Source organism: Alosa pseudoharengus, unplaced genomic scaffold (assembly GCF_046254945.1).
Source record: "Alosa pseudoharengus isolate Yale_2024_CS ecotype anadromous, Long Island Sound unplaced genomic scaffold, YU_APseudo_1.1 YU_APseudo_1.1_scf_1, whole genome shotgun sequence".
In the NCBI taxonomy this organism is placed as follows: Eukaryota; Metazoa; Chordata; class Actinopteri; order Clupeiformes; family Clupeidae; genus Alosa; species Alosa pseudoharengus.
The window spans coordinates 19,555,360-19,572,329 of NW_027468564.1; the positions used below are offsets into that span (position 1 = coordinate 19,555,360).

General features: G+C 42.3%; 4 protein-coding genes across 4 annotated transcripts; 2 read left to right on the forward strand and 2 right to left on the reverse strand.

Annotated features, from left to right (window-relative positions):
* Window positions 1–2,160: 2,160 nt before the first annotated feature.
* On the forward strand, window positions 2,161–2,559 carry LOC143126190 (histone H2B-like). Its single transcript, XM_076288132.1, has one exon. The coding sequence runs from the start codon at window positions 2,185–2,187 to the stop codon at window positions 2,557–2,559; it is 375 nt and encodes a 124-aa protein (XP_076144247.1). The 5' UTR covers window positions 2,161–2,184.
* Window positions 2,560–3,352: 793 nt separating this feature from the next.
* LOC143126292 (histone H2B 1/2-like) lies at window positions 3,353–3,795 on the reverse strand. The gene has a single exon (XM_076288218.1). The coding sequence runs from the start codon at window positions 3,765–3,767 to the stop codon at window positions 3,393–3,395; it is 375 nt and encodes a 124-aa protein (XP_076144333.1). The 5' UTR covers window positions 3,768–3,795; the 3' UTR covers window positions 3,353–3,392.
* An 11,197-nt stretch (window positions 3,796–14,992) lies between these two features.
* LOC143122666 (histone H1-like) lies at window positions 14,993–15,684 on the forward strand. The gene has a single exon (XM_076283447.1). It carries the CDS (start codon window positions 15,013–15,015, stop codon window positions 15,631–15,633), a length of 621 nt encoding a protein of 206 aa, XP_076139562.1. The 5' UTR covers window positions 14,993–15,012; the 3' UTR covers window positions 15,634–15,684.
* Window positions 15,685–15,996: 312 nt separating this feature from the next.
* LOC143122690 (histone H4) lies at window positions 15,997–16,847 on the reverse strand. Its single transcript, XM_076283485.1, has one exon. It carries the CDS (start codon window positions 16,795–16,797, stop codon window positions 16,486–16,488), a length of 312 nt encoding a protein of 103 aa, XP_076139600.1. The 5' UTR covers window positions 16,798–16,847; the 3' UTR covers window positions 15,997–16,485.
* Between the last annotated feature and the right edge of the window lie 123 nt (window positions 16,848–16,970).

Below are 16,970 nucleotides of genomic sequence, written 5' to 3' on the forward strand. Positions count from 1 at the left end.
GTTGCGAGAGCCGCTGCAGAGATTTCTTACAGAAAAAAAGTCACCGTTAGCTGCATAGTGATGAGGGCTTGGTGTCAAAACTCGCTTACCTGTGTGACATATTCGGGTTGCTTAATGACCTCAACCTGTCACTGCAGAGGAGAATGACGACTGTCTTTAAACTGGCAGATAGAGTCGCTGCATTTAAAGCCAAGCTTGATTTGTGGGTACGACGAGTGGATCGGGGTGTATTTGATATGTTCCAAACAGTAGTGGGGGTTTTGGGAGAGACTGAGGCCGGACCCTTTCTCTCGCAGCTGGTGCGCTATCACCTTGTTGCGCTTTCAAATGAGTTTAAGCGTTACTTCCCATCCTCCAAAGATCCACGGCAAACCAATGAGTGGGTCCGCAAACCATTTGTCAATATCCCGAATAGTCCTAACTTGTCAGCGCAGGAGGAAGATCAGTTGATCGAAATTGCAAATGACGGTGGTCTTAATAGTGTAATAGTATGAGGAAACCTCTCTGGCGGGTTTTTGGATGAAAACCAAAGCAGATATTCCGAGATAGCCGTATAAGCGCTGAAAACGTTGCTACCATTTCCCACCACGTATCTATGCGAGGCCAGGTTTTCGGCAAAGACTTCATAGTTATTGTTCAATTTTCACTTCTTCAAGTTCACGTTTTTCACATTTTTAAGAGTTTGTTACCTTCACTGTTCATACATAACTGGAGTTCTTTTCAAGTAATGCATGCACAACACGGAACATGGAACCCCCGAACCCCCCCCCCCCCCACCGGTCCGTGAAAAAAAATGGGAATCAAACCGGTCCATGGTACATGGTAAAAGGTTGGGGACCCCTGATCTAGAGGGCCCAAATGTGGGCAGTTCCAGATATGTATGTTACTGGCTCAATGAAAAAACAACAAGCTTCTGTAACTGGTTGCCAGTACATCACACAGTCACACCGTCTGTTTCTGAGGATTCTACTGGGTCTAAGCTTTCCAAACAGGTCAGTCATTTGATATTGGGCCAAAGTGGGAGCAGTACCCTGATGATGTGCAATGTCGGACAAAACACTCAAAATGGGGTTGGAAGTTAAGAATTTACATTTTTTTCTGAATGCTTAAGCACATTTTTTGTAACTATGGCTTTTTTTGCAAAACTCTACACACAAATGGAAAAACCTCTCACCCAATCAGCAAAACATTGTAGTTCTCTTGCAAAAGCTAACACACCTTGTGTGTGCTCATCATCACTGAGACTGCTTAGATTCCAAAAAGAATAGCTTGCGGAATGGATATGCATGTGGCACCCAATGTGGAATGGATAATGTCCACAACTCTGTGACACTGGCAAGTCATAATGTATGGTTGTGGTTATCTAAATCCAATCTACTTCCTGCCTCTAAGCTAGCCTACTGTTCACAGTTCACAAAATCAGAACATTTTATTGTAATTACTGATAAATCTGCTGTTTATTTTAACTTTGAAAAAGAAGCCGATTTGAAGTCCTTCAAAATTAAAAAAAAGTGCGGGAACCGGGTATAGTCTCTGCTACAATAGAGAGGACAGCTCAACTGTTGCGTATGGGCAAAATAACCAATACGGTTTCGTTTTTTTGTGGAGGGAAAAAGGCCAGCGAATCAGATCGTGTCCCGCAGCAGTAACGCCATTTTAGGTCTTCAATTGTGTGTATATATATCGGGTGCCTTCAGCGGCAAGTTTATAGACCTCTCCAGAATAAGTCCCGCCTCCGTAACTTCCGTATCCATCCAACTTCCGGGCGTGGATTGTCTATGGGGAATAACATGGCGTTTCGAAATATCATACCGGTAAAACATCTGTAGGTAGCGAAGTTGAAAAAGCTGGTGGGCAGATTGGCCTACACACTTCTGCCATATAGTTTCCACTGGATTTTTTGATTGTCGGTGCCGTTTAAGTAGTATACTATAGACTATAGGCCTACTACTCAAACGGCACCGAAAATAAAAAAATCCAGTGGAAACTAGATGGCAGAAGTGTGTAGGCCAATCTGCCCAGCAGCTTTTTCTACTTTGTCACCTACAGAGTTTGACAGGTACGATCTTTCAAAACGCCATGTTATTTCCCATAGACAATCCACGCCCGGAAGTTGGATGGATACGGAAGTTAGGAGGCGGGATATATTCTGGAGAGGTCTATTTATCTTCATGATATCAAAAGATGCCTGAGCCAGCTAAGTCAGCTCCTAAGAAGGGATCAAAGAAAGCCGTCACCAAGACGGCAGGGAAAGGAGGAAAGAAGCGCAGAAAGTCCAGGAAGGAGAGCTATGCCATCTACGTGTACAAGGTATTGAAGCAGGTCCACCCTGACACCGGTATCTCCTCCAAGGCGATGGGCATCATGAACTCGTTCGTGAACGACATCTTTGAGCGCATCGCTGGAGAGGCTTCCCGCTTGGCACACTACAACAAGCGCTCCACCATCTCTTCCAGGGAGATCCAGACCGCAGTGCGTCTGCTTCTGCCCGGTGAGCTGGCCAAGCACGCCGTGTCGGAGGGAACCAAGGCTGTCACCAAGTACACCAGCTCTAAGTAGTTTGGTGTTTCTTTCAATCTAACCCAAAGGCTCTTTTAAGAGCCACCCAAGTTATCATGAAAAATAATTTCCAATCCGTTTTCTGGCGGACATTAAATTAAATTCGTAATCTGGAAATGCAATGCTGCCAACTCTGCATCGTGCAGAATATGAACTGACCACGTAGGCTAGGTCTCCCCAAGTCACTTGAGGACAATGACCCTATAGCACCAAGTCTTGTTAAGCTGTGTGAAAAGGTAGAACAATATAGAAGAAAAGGTGAGCCTAGTTTACGCAATTATTTGCAAAATGCCATCTACCAGAGGACCTTAGGTTACCCATACTTTTTGAAGTGAGACCGCAATATTAATTTAATGATGTAAAGCGCTATATATATATATAGGCCTATTGTATTGTAAAATGTTATGTATGTATCCCCAATAGTCCAAGCGTTCAAATAGTGTAGGTCCTATAGCCTACTCTGCATAGCAATAGGCTACATTTGATTTAGAATGTTGGGGAGGGGGTGAGTCTCAAACTTCCGACATGCGGGTCTCGGGGGGGGTCCATCTGCTTGCAATAGGCGGCCTATATATATAGCCTAGCCCTGGAAGCAAATGTAATTTGCTGCCGCTAGGGTGCGTCTAGATTTCTAGGCAAATGACACGTTTTTGTTACAGCCCCAAAACTCTAGCAGTTGAACTTTTTTTTTTTTTTTTTTTTACTATTTGAGAAAGTCAGTGAACTAACTGATCCACGTAACGTAGCCCAACATACTATATTTGGAACAGCTTTTTGAAGAATGCATGGGTGGCTCTTAAAAGAACCTTTGTTTAATTGTGAAAATAATCAAATTACTTGGAGCTGGTGTACTTAGTAACGGCCTTGGTTCCCTCGGACACGGCGTGCTTGGCCAGCTCACCGGGCAGAAGCAGACGCACTGCGGTCTGGATCTCCCTGGAGGTGATGGTGGACCTCTTGTTGTAGTGAGCCAAGCGGGATGCCTCTCCTCCGATGCGCTCGAAGATGTCGTTCACGAACGAGTTCATGATGCCCATCGCCTTGGAAGAGATTCCGGTGTCAGGGTGGACTTGCTTCAGGACTTTGTACACGTAGATAGCATAGCTTTCCTTCCTGGTCTTTCTACGCTTCTTTCCTCCTTTTCCAGCCGTCTTTGTTACGGCTTTCTTGGATCCCTTTTTGGGCGCGGGCTTCGCTGGCTCAGGCATTGCAGAGTTTTTCGAATGCAGGTCTAGTTCAAGCTGCCATTCCTTTATATAAATAACAAACTATATGCAAATTTACCACTGTGTCACACCAGCTAAAAACGAATCCTGAAGTCGAACCATGTCCCTTTACAACCAATTAGAGAAGGAGGGCTTGCAACTTGACAAAGGGCGGGCCAATGTGCTCGACCAGCCCCGCCTTCAGATTTCAGCTGCATGCTCTTGGCTTTTGTGACTTCCGTGCTCACGTAAAAGCCCATTCATTTATCTGAGCGCATCAAATGTGTCTGTTAGCTTTCGTCAGAATAGCGCTCAAAGCGCACGAACTTCGTTTGATGGAATTTGTGTAATAGGCTATTGTCCAGTCCTGACCGCCTGTGGTCTATCAGTCAAAAGACTCAGGTGATGCAGGATGTTTAGAGGTCCTGTCAGTATTTACTATTGCACTATTTGCTTTTATATTTATAATAGGCCTACAACCTCTGAAGCTCAGCTTTCTTTCAGTGGGCTTAGGTCTTAGGTTCAGTCAGAGACTTTCTAATGAGGAGACACAGCACTCAAAAAATACTCCATAGAAATGCATGGGGCTAGTTTGTCACGCCAACATGGCCGTTGTCTACACATATCCCACCCCTTCCTTGGCAAAACGTCGACATGTGAATACATTAAGCCAATCATGTGGTGTGATGTGAATACATTGAGCCAATCATATGGTTTGTTGTGAAGACATCGTGCCAATCATGTGTTGTGATCTCGCCGCTGGAGCAAGATTGGTGTCGTGAAGCCTTGCGCACGCGCAGTTCGACCCAAAGACTGTGCCCGATGAGTGCCCAAAAAACGTTGGTATATGGCCGCCCAGTGGAGGGACTTGGCCTAAAAGGACTTTGGTTCAGTTCCTGAAAAAAAAAAAAATCACATAACCTATTTATTAATAACAATAATACTAATAATAATAATCATCATCATCATAATCATAATATTTCTGTTTTTTGAGGAAGTCATTGCAGTTCATACAGGAATGCAGTAGGCCTAAGCCTCTGTAGATGGAAAAATACATTGAAGCTACACTATTGGAATTTAAAGCGACAGTGCTATATTTCGGACAGGCATTGCACTGCATTGCTTCAGAAAAACTGCATTATAACGTCCCATAACTGCAGTTATTTTCCGTAAAAGATCTAAGCCAATCTTGGTTTTATGCCAACATATTTGTTAACTGAAGCAAGGGCTACCTTCATTGGTGTTTTAACAGAAACTGGCCATACTGTGTCTCACTGTGTGTGTTGCCTGCTTGTTTATAAAGCTGGTATGACATGCAGATCCGCCTCCAGCATAGCAGATCCATCCAACCCAACCTGAGCAGATCATATACCATATTGGTTTGGGTTGCTTGACTTCCCTGGTGGAAGTCGTAGGCCTAAGTCAATGAATCTTTTCCAGACCCACTCTCAATTACAACTGAGAAGGTCTGTGTGCTAGCCAGGCTAATCCAAAACGACTTCCATATCATTTTCATTCAGTGCAGTCTTTCCATATTTGCTGATGGGGGAGAGATCAAAGTTTAGTGACAGACTGGCCATCTGGATTTCAGGCTAAGGCCAAAAGGGCTGCCCGTCATCAATGGGCTGCTTAGAATGCTCCATATCACAGGCGAATGTAACATCTGCGCAGTGCAGTGTGAAGGCCACTGCACCTAAGCCTCTCTTTATTGTCATAGGAAACTGAAGCCCATTTTTTTGAGCATTTTTTTAATGGGTTTCAGTTTCAGAGTGTTTTATGTCGAACTAAACAGTACCTTTTGGAATAGGCTACCTCACAAAGAATTAGAACACAATGAAAAGCATATAAGAAGGGTATCACCATGACGGTGATAGAGGACAGGACAATGATATAAATAGCAGTCATCCAGTTATTGGGTAAATCTGGAGGCTTCGTTGTGTGCCTTAGTCATTAAAAAAGTGCTCCTGCAGCAAAGCTCAGGCCTCTACACAGACAAACACAGGTCCCCACCCTCTCTCTTAACTGTTGCGCCTAACTGTCTGACAAATGTCGGTTTGATTTTTGCACGTATGGCCTTATGTTGCCTGATAGCAGGCACGTGCACACATATCTTAAAGGGGGCTTGAGCCCCTGACCTTTTTCTTCCAGGAGGAGAGACAGTGCCCATTTGAGTGCTTAAATATGAGGTCAGGAGTTTAGACTTTTCTTGCCCTGTCAGTCTGGTCACGTTTGAACATTTTTGTGCATTCAAGGATTAAATTATCATGAGCATCTTTCTGTAGTTTCACAACATGTTCCCTTTTCTGTCTATACTTTCAGTCTCCACAGATAAAAGTAAAACTTTGAATCCCCCTGAAATCACCCATGTGATTATGTCCTTATACATGGCTTGAGGCCCCTGTGCATGCATGTGACATCCTGCAATAGCCCAACCCCAGGCCATGTCTTAAAAATGCCTCCTGCATTAGCATAGCTGATAATTCCCCACTACTCCTGGCACTGCTGTTCAACATGGGGCTGAATATACTGAGCCTACCGCCTCGGTAAAAAAAGAATATTAAATGACATATAAGTAAGAGGTTGGAAATATGGGAGGGTTTGTAATAGGTGACGTTCCTAGTTATGATGCTTATTGCCAGAGGTAAAACCTTTAATATTCTATTCTGTGATAGTTCACAATGTGTCAACAATTAATTATAATATGTGTCATATATGTGTCATTTCGGGGTACACGAAACTTGGTGGGCATGTAACCCCACATGGATAGCATGGAACCATGCTGTATGTATGTTGTATGTTGATCTCAAGGGGCCATGTCAACCCATTCCATAACCACTCATTTCATGTATAGCGCCACCTAGTTAAACACAAAAAAGTAAAAATGAGGTGTTGTAATCGCAGGTATCTGTGTCCTAACATAGTCAAAACTGCACGAAATTGGAAGTGTAGGATCATTATGACACCCTCTGTATGCACGCCAAGTTTCGTGGAATTCCGTTCATGGGGGGCCACACAATAAATTAATTTATGTTACTATACACCAACTGGCCTGTAGGTTACGGAAGCGTATTAGGGCCACATGAAGAGAAAATATTTTTGAAAATTCTGAGATAAAAGTCAAAATTTTCGAGAAACAAAGTCAGAAATATTTTCTGAGATTAAAGTCAGAATTTCTGAGAAAAAAAGTCAAAATTTTCGAGATAAAAGGCAAAATTTTTGAGATAAAAGTCAAAATCTTTGAGAAACAAAGTCAGAAATAATTTCTGAGATAAAAGTCAGAATTTCTGAGAATAAAAGTCAAAATTTTCGAGATAAAAGTCAAAATTTTCGAGAAACAAAGTCAGAAATAATTTCTGAGATTAAAGTCAGAAATTTTGACTTTAAAGTCAGAAATTCTGACTTTAATCTCAGAAATTATTTCTGACTTTGTTTCTCGAAAATTTTGACTTTTATCTCAAAATGTGTTACTTTTATCTCGAAAATGTTGACTTTTTTACTCAGAAATTCTGACTTTAATCTCAGAAATTATTTCTGACTTTGTTTCTCGAAAATTTTGACTTTGATTCTCGAAAATTTTGACTTTTATCTCGAAAATTTTGACTTTTATCTCGGAATTTTCAAAAATATTTTCTCTTCATGTGGCCCTAATACGCTTCCGTAGTAGGTGGCCGGAGACAGTTTTCTGTGAATATCTCGAGAACCGTAGGGCCTAGGAGGTCCACCTTTTTTATGTATGTTGGTCTTAAGGGGGCATGGCAACCCATCCCATTACCACTTATTTCATGTATAGCGCCACCTAGTTAAAAATTAAAAAGCAAAAAATGAGGTGTTTTTATCACAATATCTCTGGCTGACAAGGTCAAAACTGCACGCAATTAAAAGTGTAGGATCATTATGACTGCAAAATCCTCCAAATGCATGCCAAGTTTCGTGTACTTTCGTTCATGAGGGGCCTTACAATAAAATAATGTATGTGTACATTTAGTGACGTACACCAACAAGGATTCCCGGGACACTGAAAGACCGGGGTACACAAAACTTGGTGGGCATGTAACCCCACATGGATAGCATGGAACTGTCGTTTTTCGTTTTGATCTGTAGCCCCCCCCGCTGGACTGGACCCCCGAAAGGAGGGTAGGGCAGACACAGTTCTCTGTGAATATCTTGAGAACTGTAGGGACTAGGATCACCATTTTTTTCCGTATGTTTGCCTCCAGGGGTCATGTTAACCCATTTCATGTACACACATGTGCACAAACAGATACACACACACACACATACATTCACAGTAATCATACGTATATGACACATACTCACACAGTAGACATATGTACGCTTGCACAGGCACATACACAGGCACACACACAAGCACGCACACGCACACACACACACACACACACACACACACACATAACATAAACATGTACATGCACACATGCACACAATTCAAGAATTTCTCAGAATTATGAACAGGCAAGATGGAGGTGGGGTTGTATAAAATAAAATGAATTTTACATGTGAAATCTATGAACTAATCATGTTTTGGTACTTGTTGTCTAGCAGATATCAGTGAGAATTGAGTGTGGATAATGCAATTTAGTGAGAGTTAGAATCATATAGGCCTTTCAGCGTGATTTGTTTTTGTGGAAAAAATGTGCTGGACTGGGTGGCGGTCATATTTTGTACCGCTCTGCGGTAGATCTAGTTTCATAAAGTGGTGTTGTTGTTTGACATGATTTGTCTGATTTTAAAAGAAAATTCTATCTGTTGTGACACAATATAATTTATTTTCTCTGTTATGAAGACAATGATGGAATTGTGAAGGGCTGTGCCTCAAAAACAGCATGATGATGAACTGAAGAACGACCCCAAGTTTTGATGTCTCTGACAGTTACTTATTTCTGACTCTTCTGAGTTACTTGCCTCTATACCCATTATACTGTTAAGCATTCAAAAGACTATTTTTCTAATGGTTGTTTTTCAAATTTAAACAATGATGATGATTGTGGATGAATTTTCATTTATTGGTTTCGGCAAAGTGCTTTAGGCAAGTCCCTCCACTCGGCGGCCATATCGTGCTTTTTGGGCACTATCAGGCATTTAGGCTACTGTATTTCGGCAGAAATGCGCGTGCGCAAGGCTTCACGACACCAACCTTGCTCCAGCGGCAAGATCACAATGAGGCCTTTACATTTACCAATTTCATCCATATAATTTTATTTTCAGCTCATTCTAATAGTCCATTTACATTAGCCTATAAACTTGGTGATTTGATCATAACTGGATGACTGCTATTTAGGCCTATACCATTTTCATGACCTCTAGAGCAGTGTTTCTCAAACTTTTTCAGACCAAGGACCTCTTAACCAATAAGAAAAAACCTCACGGACCACCTAGCTTATAAAAAAAGCACCTAGCTTACTGTTGACCTACTTCAACAGTATATTACACATAAGCCTCAAGAAGATACAAATGGAAGACATTAAGCAGACATACAAAACAAAATAAATCAGTCTGGTGTCTGGTCATTTGCACTTTATCAGGACCTGGGGTTTGGGTCAGAGCTTTGGATCGCATGCTGCAAATCATTGTTTCAGGTGTGTTTTTATTTTTGCGTCATTTTCAAGCAATGGAAATAGTGTGTAGGGTAGCTAGACTATAAAAATATATAGCTAAGTATATGGATATTTATGTAAAGTACCAATATTGTACCATTTATTCACAGAATAAATGCATGTAGTTACAAGTGTGGGAACACCAAAATAAACATTTACAATAAACAATAGATTTTAGCGCCCTCTCAGGTGAAACACCGCATGGCATTTTGCTCCTTTTATAACAAGGCCACGGCTGAAGTGCCCTTGAGCAAGACACCTAACCCCTCGCTGCTCCCCGAGTGCCGCTGTAACAAGGCAGCTCACTGCTCCGGGTTAGCGTGTGCTTCACTGTGTGCTCAAGTTAGAAAATGTAGTAAGACCGACGGAAATTGAAACGTTGCGATATTCTTGGCTGATTTGACATGGAATACTCTCATTTAGGCATAATAACTAACCAATTTGTCTGCTGCAGCTCAACCTTGTTGCTGGAAGTTAGCCTACAATGACTTTTTTCAGGTGCTGCAGGATATCATTGTGCTGTTCTTTGATTATACACCTGCAGAGTATAGTTCCATGTCAAATCAGCCTAATCGCCACATTTCATTTTCCATTGGTCTTATTATGACCGCCACGCAGCGAAGCGGCGGTCATATAGGTTTAGTCAGATTTTTTCTTTTTTTTTCTTTTTCGCATGTCCAAATTTCCGTCAATGATTCCCGGGACACTGAAAGACCGGGGTAGACAAAACTTGGTGGGCATGTAACCCCATATGGATAGCATGGAACCATCGTTTTTCGTTTTGATCTGTAGCCCCCCCGCTGGACTGCACCCCCCGAAAGGAGGGTAGGGCAGACACAGTTTTCTGTGAATATCTCGAGAACCGTAAGGTTTAGGAGGACCATTTTTTTTTGTATGTTGATCTCAAGGGGCCATGTCAACCAATTCCAATTCTCATTTCATGTATAGCGCCACCTAGTTAAACACAAAAAAGTAAAAATGAGGTGTTGAAATCACAGGTATCTGTGACCTAACATAGTCAAAACTGCACGAAATTGGAAGTGTAGGATCATTATGACACCCTCTGAATGCACGCCAAGTTTCGTGGAATTCCGTTCATGGGGGGCCACACAATAAATTAATTTATGTTACTATACACCAACTGGCCTGTAGGTGGCCGGAGACAGTTTTCTGTGAATATCTCGAGAACCGTAGGGCCTAGGAGGTCCACCTTTTTTTTGTATGTTGGTCTTAAGGGGGCATGTCAACCCATCCCATTACCACTTATTTCATGTATAGCGCCACCTAGTTAAAAATTAGGTGTTTTCATCACAATATCTCTGGCTGACATGGTCAAAACTGCACGAAATTGAAAGTGTAGGATCATTATGACACCCTCCGAATGCATGCCAAGTTTTGTGAACTTTCGTTCATGGGGGGCCTTACAATAAAATAATTTATGTGTACATTTAGTGACCGTACACCAACAAGGATTCCCGGGACACTAAAAGACCGGGGTACACGAAACTTGGTGGGCATGTAACCCCACATGGATAGCATGGAACCATCGTTTTTCGTTTTGATCTGTAGCCCCCCCGCTGTACTGGACCCTCCGAAAGGAGGGTAGGGCAGACACAGTTTTCTTGAGAACCGTATCTTTGCCTCCAGGGGTCATGTTAACCCATTCCATGTGCACACATGTGCATAAACAGATACACACGCACACACATACATTCACAGTAATCATACGTATGACACATACTCACACAGTAGACATGTACGCATGCATGCACATGCACAAACACACATACGCAGACAAACAGACAAGCACGCAAACACACACACACACACACACCCACACACATAAACATAAACGTGTACACGCATGCACACAATTCAAGAATTTCTCAGAATTATAAACAGGCAAGATGGGGGTGGGGTTGTATAAAATGAATTTTACATGTGAAATCTATGAACTAATCATGTTTTGGTACTTGTTGTCTAGCAGATACCAGTGAGAATTGAGTGTGGATAATGCAATTTAGTGAGACAGTTCGAATCATATAGGCCTTTCAGCGTGATTTATTTTTGTGGAAAAAATGTGCTGAACTTAGCGGCGGTCATATTTTGTACCGCTCTGCGGTACATCTAGTTACACTTTCTAACTTGAGAGGAGACAAGTTTTAAATAGGAAAATTACCGGAAATCTTAGTCACTTTTAAATGTGATGCTAGCAGGCGAGATGCTAATGGTCTAATCCGATTCAATGATCTAGGCTGGAGCTAAATGTGGTATCGCAAGACTCAAGAGAACAGCTGGATGAACTGGAGAAAGGTAAAAATCAATTGTTTAACTCAAGGGGAGGTGGAGAGTGTAATTCCCCAAATGGTGGATTATCCCTTTAAATGTCGCTTTTTGCCCACAAATGCCTACTCCTCATTTGAAGAGTTCAATTAGGCCTACTATATACTATGTGATACAGGCCTCCAAAAACTACTGTAGCTTATTTATTCACGAGTTCACTGATCTTCTCTATTGCCGCCCGATCAGATAAATTGTTGATTTTTTGTGAATATCTGCTGTCCCACTAAACCAATGGTCAATGAGTTCATAAATGTTTAGAGTCCTTTAACCAAACTCAGTCAGTGTTCGTTCAACCCATCAATGGGGCCATACCGTAGACCTTGTTCTCTCCTCTGGATTGATGTGGACAATCTCACCATCTCAGATATTGCTGTATCAGATCATCGATTGAGTTTGAGTCCACTCTTGTACGTCCCCCAACCTCCACTGGTACTCTGGTTCCTGCGCAATCTTTTATTAGATAGTGCTGCATTTGACACCATTGACCATGCTGTGCAGGCCGGAACATAGACTTCTACTTGGTGCACCTCATACCTCAAAGACAGGACTTTTTCAGTTAATTTGGGAAATGTTCCTCTTCATCTGCTACTATGAAATGTGGGGTCCCCCAAGGTTCAATAGCCCCCCCTCTCCTCTTTATACATTTTGCCCCTCAGTTCCATCTTTGATAAATATGGCATCCAATACCACTGATACCACAGTCTATCTCCCAGTTGCTCCTCAGATCCCATGTTTATTAAACAAACTGCCTCAATGACATTAAATCTTGGATGGCCTGCAATTTCTTTCAATTCAACAGCAGCAAAACCGAAGTAATCATATTTGGCGCCAGCCTCAGCAGAAGGCTACTCTTGGTCCACTCTGAAACAATGCGCACTCCGTGGTTAGAAATCTTGGTGTCATGTTGGATAGCTCTCTAAATTTTAAAACAAATCAATAGTGTGGTCAAGTGTTTTTTTTTATCAACTAGCTAATCTCAAGTCATTTTTTTTTTTATCCCAGAACGATCTTGAAATTCTTTTATTACCTCCAGACTCGATTAATTGCAATATTTTATACACATGTCTGACCCAATCAACTTCCACAAATTACAGATGATCCAGAATGCAGCATAGATTGCATAGACAGCCAGATTGCTTAGGCTACTGGTAATTAAAAGAGAGAGCACATCAAACCAGTCCTGGCTCAGATTTTGCTTTTTGTTTTTAAAGTTCTTAAATGGCTTAGCACCTCAGAAATGCTTTCCCCACCCTAGGTCGACCCAGTCATCTTCAAAACAGCTCTTATCTATTGCATAAGATCACACAAGCTGAGTAGACTAATGGCAAGTCTTTAAGTTGAATGAAAGTCTCAATAATGAAAGTTATTGAAAGTCAAAAATGAAAGTCTCAGACCAAACTTGGAGGTTAGCACACCACAGCCTAGAAACGCCCCTCCCACAACGAATGGTGTTCCTGCATGCATGAGCAGATCATGACATACTTTTTCCGTCACAAAAATGTATTTAGCACTTTTGCACAGAGCCCAAAGGTGCTTTACAGGGGGGAAACAAACAAACAAACAAACAACAAGCAAAACAAACAGTAGTATTAATGAAGTGAAACCCAGTATAAGAGCAAATAAAGAAAAAAAAGTAGGCTAAGACATGTAGCTAGTGGTAGTAGCCTACTGGGATGTAGCCTAGTCTAGTTAGCTGTAGTGGATAAGATCCAAGCCCAAATGTTAGGGCTATCCTTGCCTATTTTAAATGAGTATACTGAGATGGTGATGCTTTTGAAGTGGGTAAACTGAGTCCTGCGTATCACGTAGACTACACCGTAGCCTACCCTTAACTAACTAACAAACAAACAAACAAACAAACAAACAAAACCTAAAATGGCATAAACGAAAATCAGCAGACACAGGCCCTAGATGGAATCACTCACGCATTAAGACAGGCAAGAAGTGTGTCTTAAGACTGCCATTAGGCCTGGCCTACACATTTAATGTTGTGAGAGCTTGGTGCTTTGATTGCAATTTACCAGGAATTAAAATGATAGTTTAACATTCTGGCTAATGTCAAAGTGTGTTTTTTTATTTTTAAATATTGGGCAAACTGTTTCTTCATATGAGCTCTCTGCTGCTGTGTAAATGCAGGGGTAGGCCTGGACCATAGTAAAAGTTGAAAAGGGGAGGTCCTTATAGCGGTCACTATAAACAGTTAAAGCGGATTTGATCAATAATTAAATTTTATTCATGTTTAGTTAATAAACGAATTACTGTTAGCATCCTAAATCTGATGTGCGAATGTATAGGCTATAACCGACAGGCTTGGTATTTGTGCATATTGTGTAGCCTAATATTTGAGATGGGGAGACAGGGAAGGTTGAGCGGGAGGGCAAAGCCTTTGTGTATAACGGGGTCATTACAACGAGAGCTAATTTTCAGTTCCCTGTTGTGAATAAAACTTCTTCCACCGATAAAGGTCCTATGGTTATAGCCCACTGCTCACAAATAAACATTTGCAAGCGAACATTCAGTGGCTAGGTCTACCAAATGTATAACCTAGGTCGAGGGGTAATCTCTAAAGGCGATCATGGCGACAAAGCCTATGGTTGATTCATCGTTTATTTCGATATAAATTATACAAAAACGTAACGCTTACTTTGTGCTTAGAGGAAAGAGTATAAGCTGTCGTTCACTATTCTTCTCTCTGGCGAGGTCTTATATGTTGTAAATTGTCGTTATTTTGATTAAAAATGTTTTACAATGGGTTTACGATATGGCGTTTGCATGGCGGGTGTGTGTTTTACATGGTCGAAACAGCTCTCGTTTAAATAAAAACTGCGCACTCCGTAAAATACAAAACATTCTAGATCAGTACAGGAGATGTATTTTTTCGCCCAGAGCAACTTGTTTTCTCATCATAACGCATTTTTATCGTTTAAATGCTTGTGATTGTCACACAAAACCAACCATGGCAGCGACAAACATACACGGACTTGTGCGGTTCGCTCTTTTTTGCAAAACATATACAGCCAGATATTGACCCTCAATATGGCCGTTTTAAAGAACATTTTGTTTTCTAATAGGCAATCAGCTTCTTAAGAACTGATTACGTCCCATCGCTCATATTTCTAGCAAAATACGAGAAGAGAAAACACAAGCGAGCGCACCGCGGAAGTGAGTCTATGGGGCAGCTGATTGGGGTGAGTCTAAAACGTTCTCATCGTTGCTTTAAGTCCAGCCCTCTTCCCAGAGAGTTGTTATTCATACAGCATTCCACTGTGAGGAAAGTTATCTACTGAACAATGGCAGAAGTTGCTCCAGCACCCGCCGCCGCCGCGCCGGCAAAAGCGCCCAAGAAGAAGGCAGCACCCAGGCCGAAGAAAACTGGTCCCAGTGTGGGCGAGCTTGTCGTCAAGGCGATCTCTGCATCCAAGGAGAAGAAAGGCGTCTCCCTTGCAGCGCTCAAGAAGGCTCTGGCTGCTGGTGGCTACGACGTGGAGAAGAACAACGCTCGCGTCAAGATCGCCATCAAGAGTCTCGTTACTAAGGGAACTTTGGTTCAGACCAAGGGTACCGGTGCGTCCGGCTCCTTCAAGCTGAACAAGGCGAAGGCAGAGCCCAAGAAGAAGGCCGTCAAGAAGGTTGCCCCCAAAGCGAAGAAGCCCGCTGCCAAGAAACCCGCCGCAGCAAAGAAGCCCAAGAAGGCAGCAGCTAAAAAGCCCGCGGCCGCCAAGAAATCTCCGAAGAAGGCAAAGAAACCAGCAGCGGCTAAACCCAAGAAGGCCGTCAAGAGCCCGAAAAAGGCAAAGAAGCCCGCGGCAGCAAAGCCTACCAAGAGCCCCAAGAAGGCGAAAGCGGCCAAGCCCAAGGCAGCGAAGCCTAAAGCCGCCAAGCCCAAAAAGGCAGCACCCAAGAAGAAGTAAACGACATTGAAGGCTGTCCCTATTCATACAAAAGGCTCTTTTAAGAGCCACCCAACTTCTCTTCAAAATGCATTTATTACTTTACTTATTACTTACTATAAAACTTAAATGTAACTTTAACATGTATGGAGGGGGGATTATCACCAGATATTTTATTGAGTGATGAAATCTTCAATTTCAGAATCCCGCTTTTACCAACACCAATCTTGCTCCAGCGGCGAGTTCACAACACATGATTGGTAAAATGTCTTCACTACACACCATTGTATACCACACCATTGGCTCAATGTATTCACATCACAGCACATGATTGGCTCAATATATTCACATGTCGACGTTTTGTCGAGGAAGGGGTGGGATATGTGTAGACAACGGCCATATTGACGTTACAAACTAACCTCATGTATTTCTATGGAGGATTTTTTGAGTGCTGTGTCTCATTAGAAAGTCTGCTTTTACTGACAGGAATCCAGCTGAATGGGATAAGGTGCGAAACATTTATTATGTGGCGGGGTTTGCGTCATTTACTCACTTATGATTGGTTGCAATACTTGCGATTCTTATGTCCATGTAAATTGTGTTGCATCCTATTTGCACAAATTTTCAAATTGATCTATATATACAAATAATTATTTGTCTAATTCATTGTGCAGAAATTAATATTCTTGGCAAGAATTTCTTGCACTGATCAATTTGGCTTCGATTTGACCCCAAAAGGCTCATTTTCATTTTTATAGACAAGATACTGGAGAAACAATAGAATAATGAGTAAAAACTGAAATAAAGTCTTTTGTAGAAAATTGGGTGGCTCTTAAAAGAGCCTTTGGGTCTAAACCGAGTGAGATGAGATTTTTAACCACCAAAACCGTACAGAGTACGTCCCTGGCGTTTCAGAGCATAGACGACGTCCATGGCCGTCACGGTCTTTCTCTTGGCGTGCTCGGTGTAGGTGACGGCATCACGGATCACGTTCTCCAGGAACACCTTCAGAACACCACGAGTCTCCTCGTAGATGAGACCAGAAATACGCTTCACACCACCACGGCGAGCCAGGCGGCGGATAGCGGGTTTGGTGATTCCCTGGATGTTATCGCGAAGAACCTTGCGATGACGCTTGGCGCCCCCTTTCCCGAGACCTTTACCTCCTTTGCCTCTTCCAGACATGTTCGTGTGCTATTCAATCTTCGTAGACGAATGATGTAACGAATGCCTGTTTTTCTTTGTCGCGTTTCTAAATACTTAGAGCGCGGACCTTGGTGAAAACTGCAATACACTCCCGTTCGATCGCCCCTCCCATTTGCGTTGGAAGTGTGTTGATTGGCTATGGGCATTAGAAT